This window comes from Triturus cristatus, chromosome 2_1 (assembly GCF_964204655.1).
Source record: "Triturus cristatus chromosome 2_1, aTriCri1.1, whole genome shotgun sequence".
In the NCBI taxonomy this organism is placed as follows: Eukaryota; Metazoa; Chordata; class Amphibia; order Caudata; family Salamandridae; genus Triturus; species Triturus cristatus.
Genome location: NC_140581.1, coordinates 1095286142 through 1095303006, shown reverse-complemented (window position 1 = coordinate 1095303006; position 16865 = coordinate 1095286142). Strand labels below are relative to the sequence as shown.

The window sequence follows — 16865 nt, the reverse complement described above, 5'->3', positions numbered from 1 at the left end:
AAAAGTCCAGCTAACTATAACGCCCCTGAAACCTATGGTTTTTTCAGTGTATATATATATATATATATATATATATATATACACATCCAGTTCTGGTGTGTCGAAGCTGTCGAAAGGGCGGTCCGGTACGGGTTACCGGATAACCCAAAATAAAATGCACAAAGACTCCCTCCTCGTAAGTAAGGCTACCAGACTCTCCAAAGTACTGCAAAAATATAAATTTCATGGCACAAACGAGGCGTTTCGGCTTTCGTAAACTTACCTTAAGCACTTTTACCAAGTGTATGCCTTTACCAAGCATGCCTTTGCATTGTAATGGCATGTGTGGTAAAATTTTGCGATATAATAGCAACGCGTTGTAACAACACTTGCTTTGTAATAACTGTGTTGTTATTGCATGCGATGCAATAGCATGCGATGTATCGTCATATATTCGTTTAGTTAGGCCATTCAGAAAGGATGGAGAAATTGTATGTTTTTGCCTGCCATGTAGAGAGAAGAAGGACTCAGGTGGGAAAAGTGGGAGTTTTGCTGATGAGGGTATTCATTCCACAGCTGTGAGCACAGTGAAATAATCCACACTTATGGGTGAGCTTTATTTGAGATACACGTTGATTACAGGGTCGGATTGGGATAAAAATTAGGTCTGGGCACTCCTTAAAAAAGTGGCCCACTTTCCCAGATCATGCCTTTTCATTAATCTCTAATTGATTAGTCTCATTGGGCACATGTTTATAGAAATGTTTGGTAATTTCAACATTTTATATCTTATAGAGCCAGTAACGTGGGGCAAAACTAGAAGCACTGATTTTTGGCTTGGCGGGCAAGGTGAAATATAATAGTCTAAGGGCGACAACACCTGATCTGATGGGTATTTTAATAACCTGGCCTGTACGAAAATGTCAATCACACGAATCCTTTATTTTTTCCCCTAATCAGTATGTAGTTTAAACAGTAAATGTAAGGCACATGCATTTTTTATTGATTTCTAAGCTGCCTTAATGACCGGTGACTGACCGTCAAATTAACAAGGGCAGAAAACCATGTTAAAAAGGAATAAGGCTTTTATAACATATAAAGATTCGTCTTTAATTATCATTCTCTGGCGTTTGCAGCATTTTAAAAGACGAACAATGGGCGGTTATTTTTTTTAATGTTTTTTGTAGTTTTATATAGTGTGAACTGGTCCCACAGGCATTAGATCTATTTACATGAGCACCAGTTGTGTTTAGAGGAGATCAAATTTGTTTTTCTTTTTCCACCTCATGACTTTAAGTGATTTGCCCAAAATCACAGGCTGTTGAGCTAATAGCTCCAGAGTTCCAAAGTTGGCGTCTCTGGTCAAGGTAACCTCACAGCTAGGCCTAAGCAAACACACCGGTACCCCCCCTCCTTGCTTCCCCCACACCTTACACTCAGTGCAGAAAGACACTGGGGCTAGGATGACAACACCTGGCCCCCAGCAAAGCCCCTGAATACTCTCTCCCTCCCCGTCTACCAATGCCTGAGAATGAAGTGATGGCCCAGTGGGGGATGGGCTGGGGGAAAGACAGTGCTTTTGGGCTGAGTCGAACCCAAGGGGGTGAGGTGAGAATGACCCTAAAGCCAGAGCAAAAACTGGCCCCCAGACAGAATGCTTCCCACTCATCCCCTCCCCGGCCCACTATAGCCTCAGGGTTAGCCTGGCAGAGTTGGAAGGAAGAAAAAAACAAAGCTTCTAGGCATTGTTTTAATAAGCTTGGGAGGATATGAGCACATTCTACTTGTTGAAACTGATAATATTTGTTTGGGATATGTAACATCAAATGGTGTCTATGTGAAAAACAAACACACAGGTGGATGAGACTGGGAAAAGGTATACTAAAGCATACATAAAAATGGATGGATGGAATGCTTGAATCAATTTCAGCCACCGGTAATTACTAAGCTGCATTCCAGTACATCATTGTTTTACACAACATGCCACCTCAGTTTGGATCCAGCTATATGCAAATCAGTCTTGATCCTTTTTCCATAAGAACAGTGCAACCCGAATTGCCAAGCCAGGTCCTCCCTGAACTGGAACACAAGCAACCTAGGACTGGATTTGCCCTAGTTTGGGTTTATCAGCCAGGTATAGCTTGGTTTTAGGGACACAGAAAAGAGGCTTGGCATGGTGAGACGAATGGCAGGCATACATTAAGGGTACTGGTTTAGTAGCAAGTGATTACTACTTTTTACAGAAGTGTCCATTTGAAAACTAACAACATGACTGTAGTTTCTTAGGCACATGTCCAGATAGGAGTGTTTACAAGAATGTATTTGATTTACTGACAAGCAAAAGTGAAATTGGATTTTCAAAATCAAAACATTTCATGAACAGCATCAAAAAAGGTCTAAATTAACATATAACATCCATTAACTGTGTTGTACACTAGACAGATGTTTGCACGTAAGACTACAGAAATTTAAATTGCAAGGGAGTGCAGTGTTTCTGCCTCCCTATCTGTCACATCTGTCTTCTATTTCTACGCTTGGTAAATCCCAATTTCCAGTCACCAGTGGTGTTATAGTACTCTCTACTACTCAGTGTGGCCAGTATTTAAAATTGTTTGTTCTGGGTAGTGCACGGTAAAAATGGATGATAAGATGAATCGTTTTGAATCAATTTCAAATCATGATAGTCATTAGTAACAACACAACAAAACACAACCCTGCTTTGCTAATATTGTGTGCTTACCTTCAAAGTCAACATCTCCTACTAATTTTGCCTTTCCTGTTGTTGGGTCATCGATGTGGTTAATACCCACATCAATAACAACAACACCTTCTTTTACCATGTCACCAGTAATCATATTTGGGATACCTACAAAAATGGAAACAACATTTAAATATACATGAGCATTAGAGCGATAGCCCACTGGTGTAAGCTCTATGTTTCATCACAAACAGAAAACCTTGTTCATGTATATTAAGGGAATGGCTAGGTTGGTCATTTGGAGCACAATCCAAGCACATAGTACAGATTCTGTCTTAAACCATTTGATTCCTTCAGAACTCTGACACTGGTGTGTATCAAGTACATATCATACATATACATTCCAATTATCTTCTCTAGTGTATTTTATTTGTAATCCAATCTCCACCAAAATTACATCTCGGAAATATAACAACAAATACAGCATGAATGAAACTTATACACATATCACAATTCATATATGCTTAGAACTTGGAAGGAATGTATAGTTTATTGCTGTATAATGCCGGTTTAGCATCCAGAAACAATGCTGTGAGGATCTGGGTGTATTATATGATATAGCTGTGGGGTCATATAGTGGAATACATTCGCAAAAACTGTCTTGAGTCCAGTCAGGCTCGTTTGCAAATCTTAAACTCAACCCTGGGTGACTGTGGCTTTGAGCGACGAGGTTTAACACACTTTTGTTGTGGAGGCCTCTGAGTGCTACAGGCTCTAACACCCACACAAGTTGTCCTTCCTGGTATTTCACCATGGAAGACTTCTGATCACAAAAGTGCAAGATCCTGGCTGCCTTGGATAACTTCCAGATTCCTGTTTGCTTTTTTTATAAACTCAGACATTCTGGAGCAATGGCATAGTGCATAGTCCAGTGTTAGTCGTGGCACTATTGGCGTGGGTCTCCCTTCCATTTTTTAACTGTTTATTGCTTTACTGTTAAATCAAATACTTCTGGTGGGCTTGCAGCACTGGTTGTGCCACCCACAGAAGAAGCTTGTAAAGTGTGTCTCAGGCCTGCCATTGCAGAGCCTATGTGCAGTCCAGTACTGCCATGTTGACTTGGTAAGTGCACCCACTTACCAGTCCGTAAACCTTCCCTTTTCTACATGTTAGCCAACCCTAAGGTAGGCCTGAGGGCAGGGTGCCTTGTATGTAAAAGGTAGGACATGCCCTGATGTGTGTGGCATGTCCTGATAGTGAATTACAGCCATTTTCGTTTTTCACTATTGCAAGGCTACCTGCCCCCATAGGCCAGAATGGGCAGTTTGATTATAACAGCTTATAATCCTAACTGACCCAGGGCACACAGTAGAAATTCGAGTTTAGTATGCCTGAACTCAGAATGATAAAATACATCTTTTAGTGAAGTTGGTTTTAACATTCTGTGTTTGAAAATACCACTTTTAGAAAGTAGGTAGTTTTACTTACCTAACCATCCAGCCTGCTTCTGCTAGGTTGTGTATTGCATGTCTGGTTTGTGAGTGACAGGGGCTGGGGTGGCTCCAGGAGACGGGGTGAGTCAGCACTAGGCTGAATAGACCTATCTGCAGTGGGAGTGGTGGGAGGAGTAGCATCTGGGCCTGAATAGAGCTGTGCCTGCCTTCCACAATGATGGCTCCACCTCCTGTAGTGTGTTTGATGACCCTGGCCCACACTGACAAAGAAAGAAGTTGTGCATTGGCAGAATGCATCAAGAACTGGTTTGGACTAGGTACAGTCACTCTCTGCCTTCAGAGACAAAGGAATTGTGTGTATAAAAAGGGGGACCCAGACCCTAGAACATTAGATCACTTCTGGGGATCAAGATGAACCTTTGCTGAGGAGAAGAACCACTGTGCTGTGTGTTTGGGGGTTGGCCTGCAGTGGTTGCTTCATTGTCAAAGAAAGGAGAAAAGGACTGAATGTGCTTTGATCATCTTGAAGAAAATCTCCAAGGGCTTGAACATTGAGCTTGCCTCCTGCCTGAAGTGTTAGGGGTACAAGACTTCACTACCAGTTCCCCCCAGAGTTCCCTTGCTGGAAATTGAAGTGCCTGCTGTTGTGTTGGGCCTTCTGAGAGACTGCATGTCGCTGGGAGCTGCAAGCACGACTCAACGAAGAAGAAGCGTATCGCCGCCGCAGCAGTTGCTGTCGCTTCGCCGAGTAAGCGTGCCGTCGCTGCCGCTGTCACCATCGCATCGCCGAAGCACCTCGCATCACCAGAGAAGCGTGCCGCCGCCGCAGAGGTCAGCATCGCATCACCAGAGAAGCATGTCGCAGGGCCTGTCACGGCTCAGTAGTCCACCGAGTCGCCGCAAGGCTGTTGGGCGTGCACGCATCGCATCTACGTTGTTGCATCGTAACCAAGACGCCATTTTGTCGCATCGCACCGGAGCGTCATCGCATCGGATCGCAGTAAGAAACCGGCACGCCAACTCCCCACACAGTAAGGAAGCAAGTCTCAACTCCCCTGCGCAGCATTTTGGAACCAACGCATCCACTCCCCTGAGTGTAAGGAACGGCTCATCACCTTCCCTGCGACCCTTTTGTTTGCTTTGTGTTTCGCATCCACGGTACATTGAGAGTAAAGTGTCGCATTTACAATCTAAAGTGAACTAAGCTATTTCTACCATTTTAAAGTCTATTTTTGATTACAGCATTGTGGATTTTTGTCGTTTGGTCTTTTGTTAAGTCAAGTAAAGAATACTTATTTTTCTAAACCTGTGTGGTGACTGTATGTGTTCACAAAAGCTTTACACACTGCCTCTGAGATAAGTCTGCCTGCTCGTGCCAGGCTACCAAGGGGGTGAGCAGGGGTAATTTTAGGAGTGTAGCCCCTTACCCTGACTAGACACAAGGGTCCCTATTTGGACAAAGGTACCTACCTCTGCTAACTAGAGACCCCCAAATCTAACATCCAGTATATCCTGTTTGGGCTCTTTGAGGGGGTTTCTCGCAACCTTATATTACTAACCATAAAGAGTGCCCAAACAGTAGCTCAAAGAGGCTAAAACCAACTACTTTTTGGGGAACCTACCTGTATGCAAACAGTAGGCATGGCAGGAGAATATCCCATTTACTGAGTTTCTCAGATAAGCCCATAATCATGCCTTCCATGGTCATGTTAAATCTTTCAACTAGCCCATTCTATTGGGATGTTATGAGGTAGTGGATTTATAGGTGACTCCACACTCATCCCGCATTGCTTTTAGATAGACTGACATGAGGTTTGTGCCCCTATCTGAAATGACCCCACTCTGATAAAAATTACAAGTAGGGCCTTATCCACTGCATGGGCAGTGACTGTCCTAAGGGGAATGGTTTCTGGATATCTGGTGGCATGGTCCACTCACATCAGGATAAACAATGCCCAAGGATCATATCAGATCATAGCCCGTTAGTGTTAGAGGTAAACATTGGGCAAAGGAGAAATAAGGAGCCGACGCAATGGACATTTGACAGAGCACTCCTGCAGGATCATCAATATAGGGAAAGAATGGCTGAATGGATTAAGGAGTTCTGGGTAATTAATAGAGGTACTGCGTCACCAGGGAGTGTCTGGGACGCTTTTAAAGCTGGAATACGAGGTGAGACCCTTAGCTATGTTATTAGAACTCAAAGAAGAGAAAGGGAGGAAATAGAAAGAAATAATGAATTAATTAGAGAGGCAGAGGAGGGACTCATGACGGCTATACATATGCATGCATCAGTTGAGCAGATATTGCTAAAATTAGTCGCTCTTAAAGCAATGGCCATGGAAGAGATGGCAAAAAAAACGGTGGAGAAGTATTTAGCCAATAAAGAAAAGGCGTATGAGCTTAGCGAAAGAGTGGGTCATATATTAGCGGTGCGAGCTAGACAAAGAGATGGTATGGCTAATATTAAGGAGATCCAAAATGATCAAGGAATTAAAGTTAAGGGTGCAGAACAGATTAGAGAGGTTTTTAGGCAGTTTTACACGGAATTGTATCGGGCAGATGGGCGGGGAAGTGAGGAGGACATGAGGGCTTATTTGAGGGATATTGAGCCATCAAAGTTGGAGGAGGCAGACAAATTAGAGCTGGAAGAGAAATTCAAGGTGGAAGAACTTGTTGAAGCGCTGAGGGAACTCCCATCGGGGAAGGCTGCTGGCCCGGACCAGATCCCAGTTGAATTTTATAAGGTCTTTCAGACCTTTTTGCTAGCAGACATGTTCAATATAATGGTGTCAGCGCAACTGGGTGAAACTGTTCCATGTTCCTGGGGTGGTGCAGACATCATTGTTATTCCAAAAAAAGGTAAACCGCCAGATGTCCCAGGCTCCTATCGACCCATTACCTTAATGAATGCCGATGTCAAGGTGTTTTCAAAAATGTTGGCAAAAAGACTATCCAAGATAATTGAATCGTTAGTTACACCCTCTCAGCATGGATTTATTCCAGGGAAAGGCACAACCCACCATACCAGGCAGGTAATAACGGCACTTGATGTTGCAGACATCTTGGAGGACCCAATGGCAGCGGTGTTTCTTGACGCTGAAAAGGCCTTTGATAGGGTCTCATGGGGGTATCTATGGGATGCTCTAAGGTGGCATGGTATAGGACCAGGGTTCACAAAGGCTCTGCAGACGTTATACATAGCACCGACGGCCAAGATAAGAGTCAATAGAGGTTATTCAGCTGCAGTTAACATCCAGAGAGGAACAAGGCAGGGGTGTCCCTCTTCTCCCCTATTGTTTGCTCTGTATCTTGATCCCTATATTCGTAAATTGGAAATGAATCAACAAATACCTCCACTAGTACTAAATGGGTGCAGACTTAAATCACTAGCCTACGCGGACGACGTTGCCATCCTGACTCCAGACCCTGTAGCCGCCATCAGGGCAATTGAATCAGAAGCTGAGAAGTTTGGTCAGTTCTCTGGTTATAGGTTGAATACAACTAAAACACAGATAGTCAAGAATCAGTGGGTAATGTGTAATGATGTAAGAGTGGTAAACACGGCAACTTATCTAGGGGTGCAAATGACGGCAGAAGTAAGCAAAATTGTGGAAAAAAACATGGATCCCTTGATAACTCAAATGAAAAAAGACCTAGAAAGAATGAACAATTTACATCTGTCACTGGTTGGTTGTACAAACACTATCAAAATGATGATCTTACCCAAATTTCTGTATGTATTCAGGGCTGTCCCATTGTTGATTGAAGCTAGCTGGTTTAATCGCATAGAGTCTATCTGTAACAGGTTTATATGGGCCCAAGGTAAAACCCGGAGAGCTTATAGGTACATGACGCTCCCTAGAGAAAGAGGGGGATGGGGGGCACCAGATTTTCGCTTATATTATATGGCCTCTGTACTGCAATATATTCAAGGTCTTATCGGTGGAAGCTCTGATGATGTTAGAATGCAGAAAATGTCTACAGATGTGTATGCTCTCGCTTTAGGGGTAAATGCTGAGAATTGCTTTCTGAAGTGCATTGATTATAGCTATTTCAAGAGGACCAAGTTTAAAACTGTTAAAGCGGCAGTGACGACGTGGAATGCATTCTTGAAGAGGGTAAAACTTGGGAGGTATAATAGATATGTCTCATTAAGTAACAACAGGTCGCTCCCTAAGGAAATTTTTGGAGATTATACTATGGCAGAGTGGGCATTAAAGGGGGTTATGCAAATTGGAGATTTGTATACACAAGATGGCCTTATGCAATTTTCAGAGCTGAGAGTAAAATATGGCTTAGATAATAGGGGATTTTTCAAATATCTACAGGTTAGAAGTTTCCTTGATAATAAAGTGGGGGGCCCGGCAGGTTTTAATAAAGTGGAAATAATGGAGAAAATAAAACTGTCGGGGGATTGCACCATCAAGTCCTTTTATGCAGCATTGGTGAAAGACAAGCAGGACGATCTAGTCAAATTTAGTAAAAAATGGGAAGATAAACTGGGTATTGATAATAGGCTTTTTTATGATTCATTGAATCTTGGATCTACGATACTATGTGCTGCCCCGCTGCAGTCGCAGCATTATAAAACATTATACTCTTTGTACTTTACTCCTGCAAAGATCGCAAAATGGGGAGGAAATCAAGGAATCAATTGTCCTAGATGTAATGAGCTGGAAGTAGATAGCGTACACATTTTTGCTACATGTCCACAACTAAGAACTCTGATTAGGGAAATTGAGGGGTTTTTAGCAAACTCACTGGATATTGAGATATCCCTTACACCAGTTTGGATTATGTTAGGAGTAAGTGATGACGAGCAGGCTCAATATGCTGATTTCCTTTTTGTAGCAATTGCTGTCTATAGACTAACAATAGCTAGGGCATGGCTAGATAAAAGTTCTCCGAAAATGCAATGTTGGCTGGCAAATACCCTATATGCATATAATATAGAGGAAAAAATTTTTGCACGAAAGGGGAGGAGTGGAAGACGTTTGGGGAAAAGAATCTGGGAGCCAATATGTAAATGGAAAGAGAGACAAAGAAGGAATAGCTAGGGAGAGGGGTAGGTTGTTGCCTGTACTTTGATGTCGAGTATTTTAATCATAGCTGATTTCTATAAATGTGTACACTTTGATCGGTCAGATTTACTGTATAAGTTAGTATTTAAGACTTGTGATATGGGTAATGCTCATAATCTATTGTTGTAATGAAGAAAAATAAAAAATTTCACAAATAAAAAAAAAAAAAAAAAAAAGGATAAACAATGCCCAGAGGCAGGTCTAGGGGATGAACAATATCATACCACACCCTCCTAAAGAGTGCCCCCACCACAGGTAGTGGTATTAGGGGAGCCTTTGGCTTGCTATCTGCTTTGCCACTGGCCTGGCGAGTAACACAGGAGCGACAGACGTTTTCTGATATTTGAGGCCAGTAAAAATGGATGCTAACCTGTCCCAGGTTTATTCTGCCCCAGATGTCCAGCTAAAGGGATGTCATGGTCTAGGTTAAGGAGGAATTTTCTGTACTTCTGGGGGACCACCATTCTTCTGGATGCCCGTGATTTGCCTCACTGTACAGGATTCCCTCCTCCCAATATACCCTATGGGTACCACAGACATCACTAATTTTCTGTTTGACAACCAACTGTCTCAGGCCCTCAAGAGTAGGACAACTCTTTTATACCTGGCTTTAGTCCTCTCTGGAGCAACCACCTGCTCCTTGAAGATCTGCCAGGTCAAGCAAATCATTCAAAGGATACCCTCTTTTCAGAGACCAGGCCCTTCCTCCTGAGGGTTAGGCTCCTTCTGATCCAGTAAGCCAAAGGTACAATTTACTCCCCACCCAAGGAAACTAGTGTGGCTTCAGTATAACTCTTGCAATCCCCAGGGACAACTTCCACCCCAATCTCTACTCTACAGTCACAGCACACCCCAGCCGTTGTTGGGTCATAGTTCTTTCCGTGATACCCCCTCCCCTTTGATTGAGATGTGGCTGTGGACTCCCCACCTTGGACATCTTTTAAGGTCTTTTGGGTTTCTCTGTCTTTTTAAACTTGGCCCCATCTTGCCCCTGGAGGGGAGCCAGTCCCACCTTTTTGTGTTCACCACCTTGAGTCTTCTTGGGCACCCTATTGCGTACCCACTCATCAGCATCTACAAAATCCACCCATGTATGTGTTGCCCCCTTGTATATGCTCCTATATTTTTGTCTATACTGCTCTCGAGTAAGAACAAAGTGCTCAATGAGTGTCTCTCTCATGTGGGTGTAAGACTCTGCCACCTCATCTTCAAGTGTTAGTGGTCTATATTTCCCTATAAGCTCCCAAAGTAAGTACCCTCAGTGTTGTGCACCCACCCTTCTCATCCTTAGATCTCTCTCGTAGGATGCCAGCCACTGGTCTATGTTGTCCCCCTCTGTGCATTTTTGAAAAATACCATTGGGTACCCTAGGATCATAGGCACTACCTGTGATTACCCCTGCTTCTCTGTTGCTGTCACCATGTTCTTGTGGTTTCACCCCCTGCTTGACACTTCTCCCCCTCCCCCCCCTCCACCCCCCACCCCCTCAGGGCCAACTTCTTTTTTCTTCTAGTGCCAACTTTCTATCCTGGATCTCTAGGAGGTTAAGCTGGGTTGTTAAGTTCTGTGGTCTCCTTATTGAGGAACAGCTCCTTTCACTCCCAGAGAGGGAGTTGACTCTTGAATTAATTGATGGGACTCCACTTTCGTTGTCCCCTTCTGTTTCCTTGAAATCTCCATCATCCCCCTCTTCTCCACTGTTAGTGGAGGCGATCTCCACTTCAAGCGGAGTCCTGGTGGTGGCAGTCAGTAGGGGGATTAGGCAGCCATTTTGGAGTGGTGTTTGGGACGTGTGGGGCCGCCATTTTGAGCGGTCTAGCGGTCTTCTACACACGCCGACACCCTATTTAAGGCGGTACTTCAAGGGGGTCAGCTTGGACAAGGTAACCTGGCTCATTAGAGCATTTTAAGGACTCGCGCTTTGTGCTCTGCAGCGAAGGCGCTTCGCGCTTGTATTTTAAACTACCTAGTTTAGTATTTACGTTTTGATTTAATTTGTTTTTACTTGTTCTTAATATAGAGCATCCTCCCTCCTCCCTCTTACCTGCATTTAAATTTGTTGTTTCACCGCTGTTTTAGCGGGTCCGGTCCTGGTGGTGGCAGTCAGTAGGGGGATTAGGCAGCCATTTTGGAGTGGTGTTTGGGACCGCCATTTTGAGCGGTCTAGCGGTCTTCTACACATGCCGACACCCTATTTAAACCAGTCCTTCAAGCGCGCAGCGGTTACGCGCAGTGGGGACGCCTTCTCTGTGCCTGAGTCGTGCCCGTCTGCGCTCGTCCGTGCCGAGTCAGGGCTAAGGCAGGGCAGGGATCTTTGGTTTCTCGGTATTGCTTTTGGATTGTTTATTACGAATGTATTCTATATCAGAACTGCTTACTTTTTGCGATTCTGCGCCCTGCATCTCTACTTCGTTACATCCTCTATCCGGCCCTTTTCAGTGCCCTAAGTGTGCTTTTAAACTCCCACTCCCCGCCCCTATTTCCGCTTACAGGTCAGCCTCCTTGGGATGCTCTGATAGCGTTGTTCCTCCGCAGCCTAATTCTCAGGTCCCTTATGATGTTAAGATTTGTCACCTCAATGTGAGGTCGCTGGTTAGACATCATTTGGATGTCCATAATTTACTTACGGAGGAAGCTCCTGATGTTCTTTTTATGTCAGAGACATGGCTGCATGAGGAAGCTTTAGCAGCGGTTAATTTGGCTTTCCCCTCTGAGTATGCGATTTTTACTCATAATCGTAACTCGAGAGGTGGTGGAATTGCGGCTGCTGTAAAATCCTGCTATTCATGTACTTGGAAGGCCTTAGACATTGCAGGTTGCGAAAGTGTTCACTTTCGTATCTCTATTAGTCCTCATTTTACTTTTTCGGGGCTACTTATCTACCGACCTCCGGGCCCGGATGCTGCCTTTAGGTCAGCTCTTCCTGAAGTTGTGAGCGCATTAGCCTTAGGGGCTGCCAATTTTAGTATTATTGGCGATTTAAATCTTCATTTTGATGCTCCTCTTTCTTCCATGGTCAGCAGCACCATTGCCGATCTGGAGGCTCTCCAGCTATTTCAGCTGGTTGAGCATTGCACTCATGTTGGTGGACATATTTTGGACCCTATCTTTACCAACTTCACTTCGGCTAAAGTGCTTTCTCCCAGGCCGATGGCCTGGACTGATCACTATCTCATAGAGGTGCATCTTACAATTGAGGATTTCCCTCATAGAGCTATTGCGCCTGTGTCCTTTCGACGCCCATGGGAAAAAGTAAAGCTTGCAGATTTTCATCGGCTTCTTGGGCTCTATCCGCTTGGCCCTTTTTCCGATGTTGAGTCGGGCTATGATCTTTTTTGTAGCTGGCTGACTAGAGCCTTAGACTGTCTGATCCCAATTGCCGAGAGTAAATGTCGTCGTGCTGAACCTAGTCCATGGTATGATGATTCACTCCGGCTCCTAAAAAAATCATGTAAACAAGCTGAAAGAGCCTGGCGTAAGTCATATCTGCCTGCTAGGAAAAAGCTGTATCTTGTTAAGATCAAGAAGTATCATAGAGCGGTATGTCAAGCTCGGGCCGCTTATTACTCTCGTGAATTTAACATCAGCACCAATCCCACTAAATTAATATTTAAGGTGCTTAAGGATCTTACAGCCAGTAGAGCCCCAGTCGCTGAGATCTGCTCTGTTTCGCATTGTGAGGACTTGGCCGTCTTCTTTGTAGAAAAGGTGGAGGCTATTTACCGCTCTTTGCCTGACTCGTCTGTACCTCAGGAGAAGCTGAAATCCAGCCCGAAGACCCTTATGTCTTTGTGCTCTCTCCCAGAGCTATCAATGGAGGAGTTTAACAGAATTGTGGCGAAAGTCAAATCAGGCTCGCCAATGGACCCTCTTCGACCTGCCCAATTTAGAGAATCTGCGTCACTGTGTCTCCCTCCCCTACGTGACCTCGTCAATCTATCTCTGACGTCAGGTTCTGTTCCTGGCAGCTGGAAACAGGCCCAGGTGATGCCTATTTTAAAAAAACCTGCCCTGGATCCATTAAAGCTGGAGATCTACCGTCCCATATCTCTTCTTCCGTGGGTGGCAAAGTTGACCGAGGCCCATGTCAACGCTATCCTTTCCACTCATCTCCACTCTGCTAATATTTTAGATCCTTCACAGAACGGCTTTCGATCTGGCCATAGTACTGAGACTGCGCTGCTTTCAATGGTCGATCATCTACGTACTCTGGTCGACTCCGGTCAAACGGCGGCTTTGGTGCTTTTGGATCTCAGCGCCGCATTCGACACCGTCTCCCACGCCATTTTATTAAATCGTCTGGTTGAGGCTGGTGTCGACAACATGGCTCTTGAATGGTTTCGATCGTTTCTATCTGGTCGTACTTTTAGGGTTGTCACTCTTCCTTTCCAATCTAAACCCTATCCTATTGCACAGGGCGTTCCACAGGGGTCGGCTCTCAGCCCCACACTTTTCAATCTCTATGTGCAGCCGCTGTCTGCTGTCGTCAAGCGTTGGAACCTGACTATGGTGTCCTACGCTGACGACACGCAGCTGGCGGTTGCAATAAGTGGGGCATCCGACCTTGAGGCTGCTAAGTTTCGTGAGGGAATTAGCTCAGTGGCCGGTGGATGACTGATAACTGCCTACAATTGAATGCCAAAAAAACTGAGGTTCTCATTGTTGGCAGGCAGAGTCATCTTTGGGGCGATCATTGGTGGCCGTCTGAGCTTGGCCCAACTCCTCTTCCTGTCACCGAGGTAAAAAATCTAGGGGTTTGGCTGGATTCAAAACTTAGTTTTGTCTCCCACACGAAGAAAACCGCTGCCATGTGTTTTGGGACTCTTCGTAGACTTAGACCCATTCTCAAATTTTTTGATGCTCCAACCAGACAGCTTATTGTACAAGCCACAATCTTGTCTAGGTTGGATTATGCGAGTTCTCTTTTGCTGGGAGCCAATGTGGCCGAACTTTCCAGACTCCAACGTGTTCAAAACGCTGCCACCAGGGCTCTGGTTGGTTTGCCGAGATTTTGTTCGGCCAAAAAAACTATCCATAAACTTCATTGGCTCCTCGTTGTTCAGAGGATTCAGTTCAAATCTCTTTGTCTTTCGTTTAAAATCTTGAAGCATTCTTCTCCCCAGATATTGGATCATTTTATTTTACCGTATGTACCTCCACGGTCTCTAAGATCTTCAGGGCTTCACCTGGTCACAGTTCCGCGTTTTAAGAGGGCCAGAGCCGGTGGCCGCTCTTTTAGAGTACTTGCTGCTAGGGTATGGAACTCTCTTCCTGTTCATATCCGTGCCATTGATGAACTGATGGTCTTCAGGAAGGCCATCAAAACCTTCCTCTTTCCTTTGGACTTGTAAGAGCTGTTATGGCCGTGTTCCCTGATACTGCTTGTTGTCCATTTTCTTTTGTCCATTATAGCGCCGGGACACCCCTTTGCTGGGGCAGCTGTGCGCTGTACAAATCCGGATAACATAACAAGCTGAATCTGGGCCCTCCTGGATTCCTTCCAAGCTTTGAGGGATTTCTCGAGATCCTCTATAGATGCAATTTTTCCTGTGAAAATGTTTCTCTCCCTGTACAGTGACCGCAGGGTATTACTCTTAAGTGTGGGCAGGGCAGCCAAGTCAATTCCCCTGCTCTCCATCTTTGAAGTCTTTGTAACACAACATTTTGTTACTTAGGCTTTTCTTTGGAGGAAAAGGTGCCTTTGGAATTTCAAAACTTGGCAACTTGTTAAACATTTTTTAATGTCTCTCTGGCAGTCTCTTTCAGTGGTTACTAACTTATTAGCTGGATGGTACAGCCAACACAAGTTCTGTATACCACTGCTAGGCACCAATGTGAGGATTTGGGTGTATTATATGATATGGCTGTGGGGCCTTATCATGGAATACACTTGCAAAAACTGTCTTATCAGGCTCATTTGCAAACCCTACGCTCAACCCTGGGTAGCTGTGGCTTCGAGCAGCAAGACTTAACAAAGGAACTTTGTGTAAAGCATTTAACAGTATCAAACAATGTAATAAGAAAGTCACACAACCAGCGGCGGCTAGCAATCTCAGCGAGTGGTAAATGGGTGGTGGATGGGTGCAATCGCACACGGTCAATCAATCAATGAGAATTTGTATAGCAAAGCACTGTCACCATTAGCAGTAGCTGGGCATTGTGGATGCTACGTCTCTATCGAGGAGCCAGGACAGAAACGAGCAGAAAGAGGAAAAATACAGGTCAGAAATGAGCAGAAAGGAGAAAAATAATGGGCAGAAAGAGGAAGAATAGCGGTCAGAAACGAGAAGGAAGAGGCAACATAATGGTCAGAAACGAAACGTAAGAGGCAAAATAAAGGTTAGAAACTGGCAGAACGAGCAGAGAGAGTACTTACCCACTCCGCTGGCACACCTACTCCGGTTCTCTGCTTCAGTCCCTCAGTGCTAGGGGCTTGAAGCAGTTGAATACTCCGCACCAATTCAGATGCTGCTCTCATGCTGCTGACAATGCTCAGCAGCATAAGAGCAGCACCAGGATTGGCTGGACCGGGCAGCCTTGATGTCCTACATGCACTGTGTGCCTGCTCTCCACCCTGCTGTCTGAGACAGCTGTTTGGAGAGGTTTACACTGTGCATGTCAGGCTGGTGTCACAAGCCAGCCGACCAAAGTGACATGCTAGGTGTAAACTGTTGTAGTGAGCACCACTCCCCTGATGCCAGTCAGCAGCAGTGGCCCCACCCTGAACACCATCTCGGGCAAAAATAAAATGGTAATAGATTAAATTTATTGCCATTTTATTTTTCACCTTTGCGGCGCTGGCAGCAGTGGGACAAAGCTCCTCTGCTCTAAAGGAGGGGCCGCCGCTGCACACAACAAGGAAGATAAATGACAACAATTTATAAAAATAGAGCATATTTTTAGGAATTCATGGAGATCTTGAAGAACAAGCTCCACCAGAGAGTTCTGGAGACACAGATTTTTGAATATATAAATACTTTTAAATGCAACCACAAACAAGCATTGGTCAACAGAAAGTTTGTAAACTTTTGAAAAGTGTGAAAGAGTTAGTTTGACAACTCCTGCCCAGCTTGGGAGGCCTAATTCGTCAGGATGGAGGTCTTGGGGGCCAGAGAGGATACTTTAGGCAGTTACCTGGCCATTAAAGCATTTTTAAGGCAAGTTCCAAACTTTACAGGACGACTGCCATAGACTATAACAGAGTGGTCCTGATGCTGAGGATACGGTTAAAAAGTTGCTCATGGATGCTCAGGTTGAGGTGCAGTTGATAGGGTTGCCTTTGTGGTGAGTCCTCGGTGGACAAGTGGTGTGGAGCGACTTTGAGCACTGATGTTGGAGTCCCTCGAAGTCCTCTACGTTGCAGTAGCTGGCCTGCCTATGCTGGGCTACTGGTCTCCTTTTACAGTGGTTGGGGCGAAATCCCTAGGTGGGGGTTGGTGTGCCTCTTGGTTGACAAATCTGGACTTTGACTGCACTCCTGGGTCCAGAGGACTCAGGGGCAACTGTTGGCAGTCAGGGATTGGCCACTTTGTGTGCCCGGCCACAGGTAGCAGCAAAATATCTGCACTGGCTACCAATTTGCAGATGTGGGCTTATTCAGCTCTATTGTCCCTGGAGCTGGTTCCAGGAGATCAGCCATCTGATACTTGG

At 44.9% G+C, this 16865-nt stretch overlaps 1 protein-coding gene and 1 long non-coding RNA gene across 2 annotated transcripts in view; one reads left to right on the top strand and one right to left on the bottom strand.

The window, feature by feature from the left end:
* Positions 1-16865, bottom strand: part of MTHFD2L (methylenetetrahydrofolate dehydrogenase (NADP+ dependent) 2 like) — a 356021-nt gene that overhangs the window by 92464 nt on the left and 246692 nt on the right. Inside the window, exon 7 of the mRNA XM_085636486.1 lies at positions 2720-2845. Coding sequence (XP_085492612.1) covers positions 2720-2845 — 126 coding nt within the window. The remainder of the gene's footprint in view (positions 1-2719; positions 2846-16865) is intronic.
* Positions 1-16865, top strand: part of LOC146866421 (uncharacterized) — a 262209-nt gene that overhangs the window by 172622 nt on the left and 72722 nt on the right. The gene's annotated exons all lie outside the window — the stretch shown is intronic.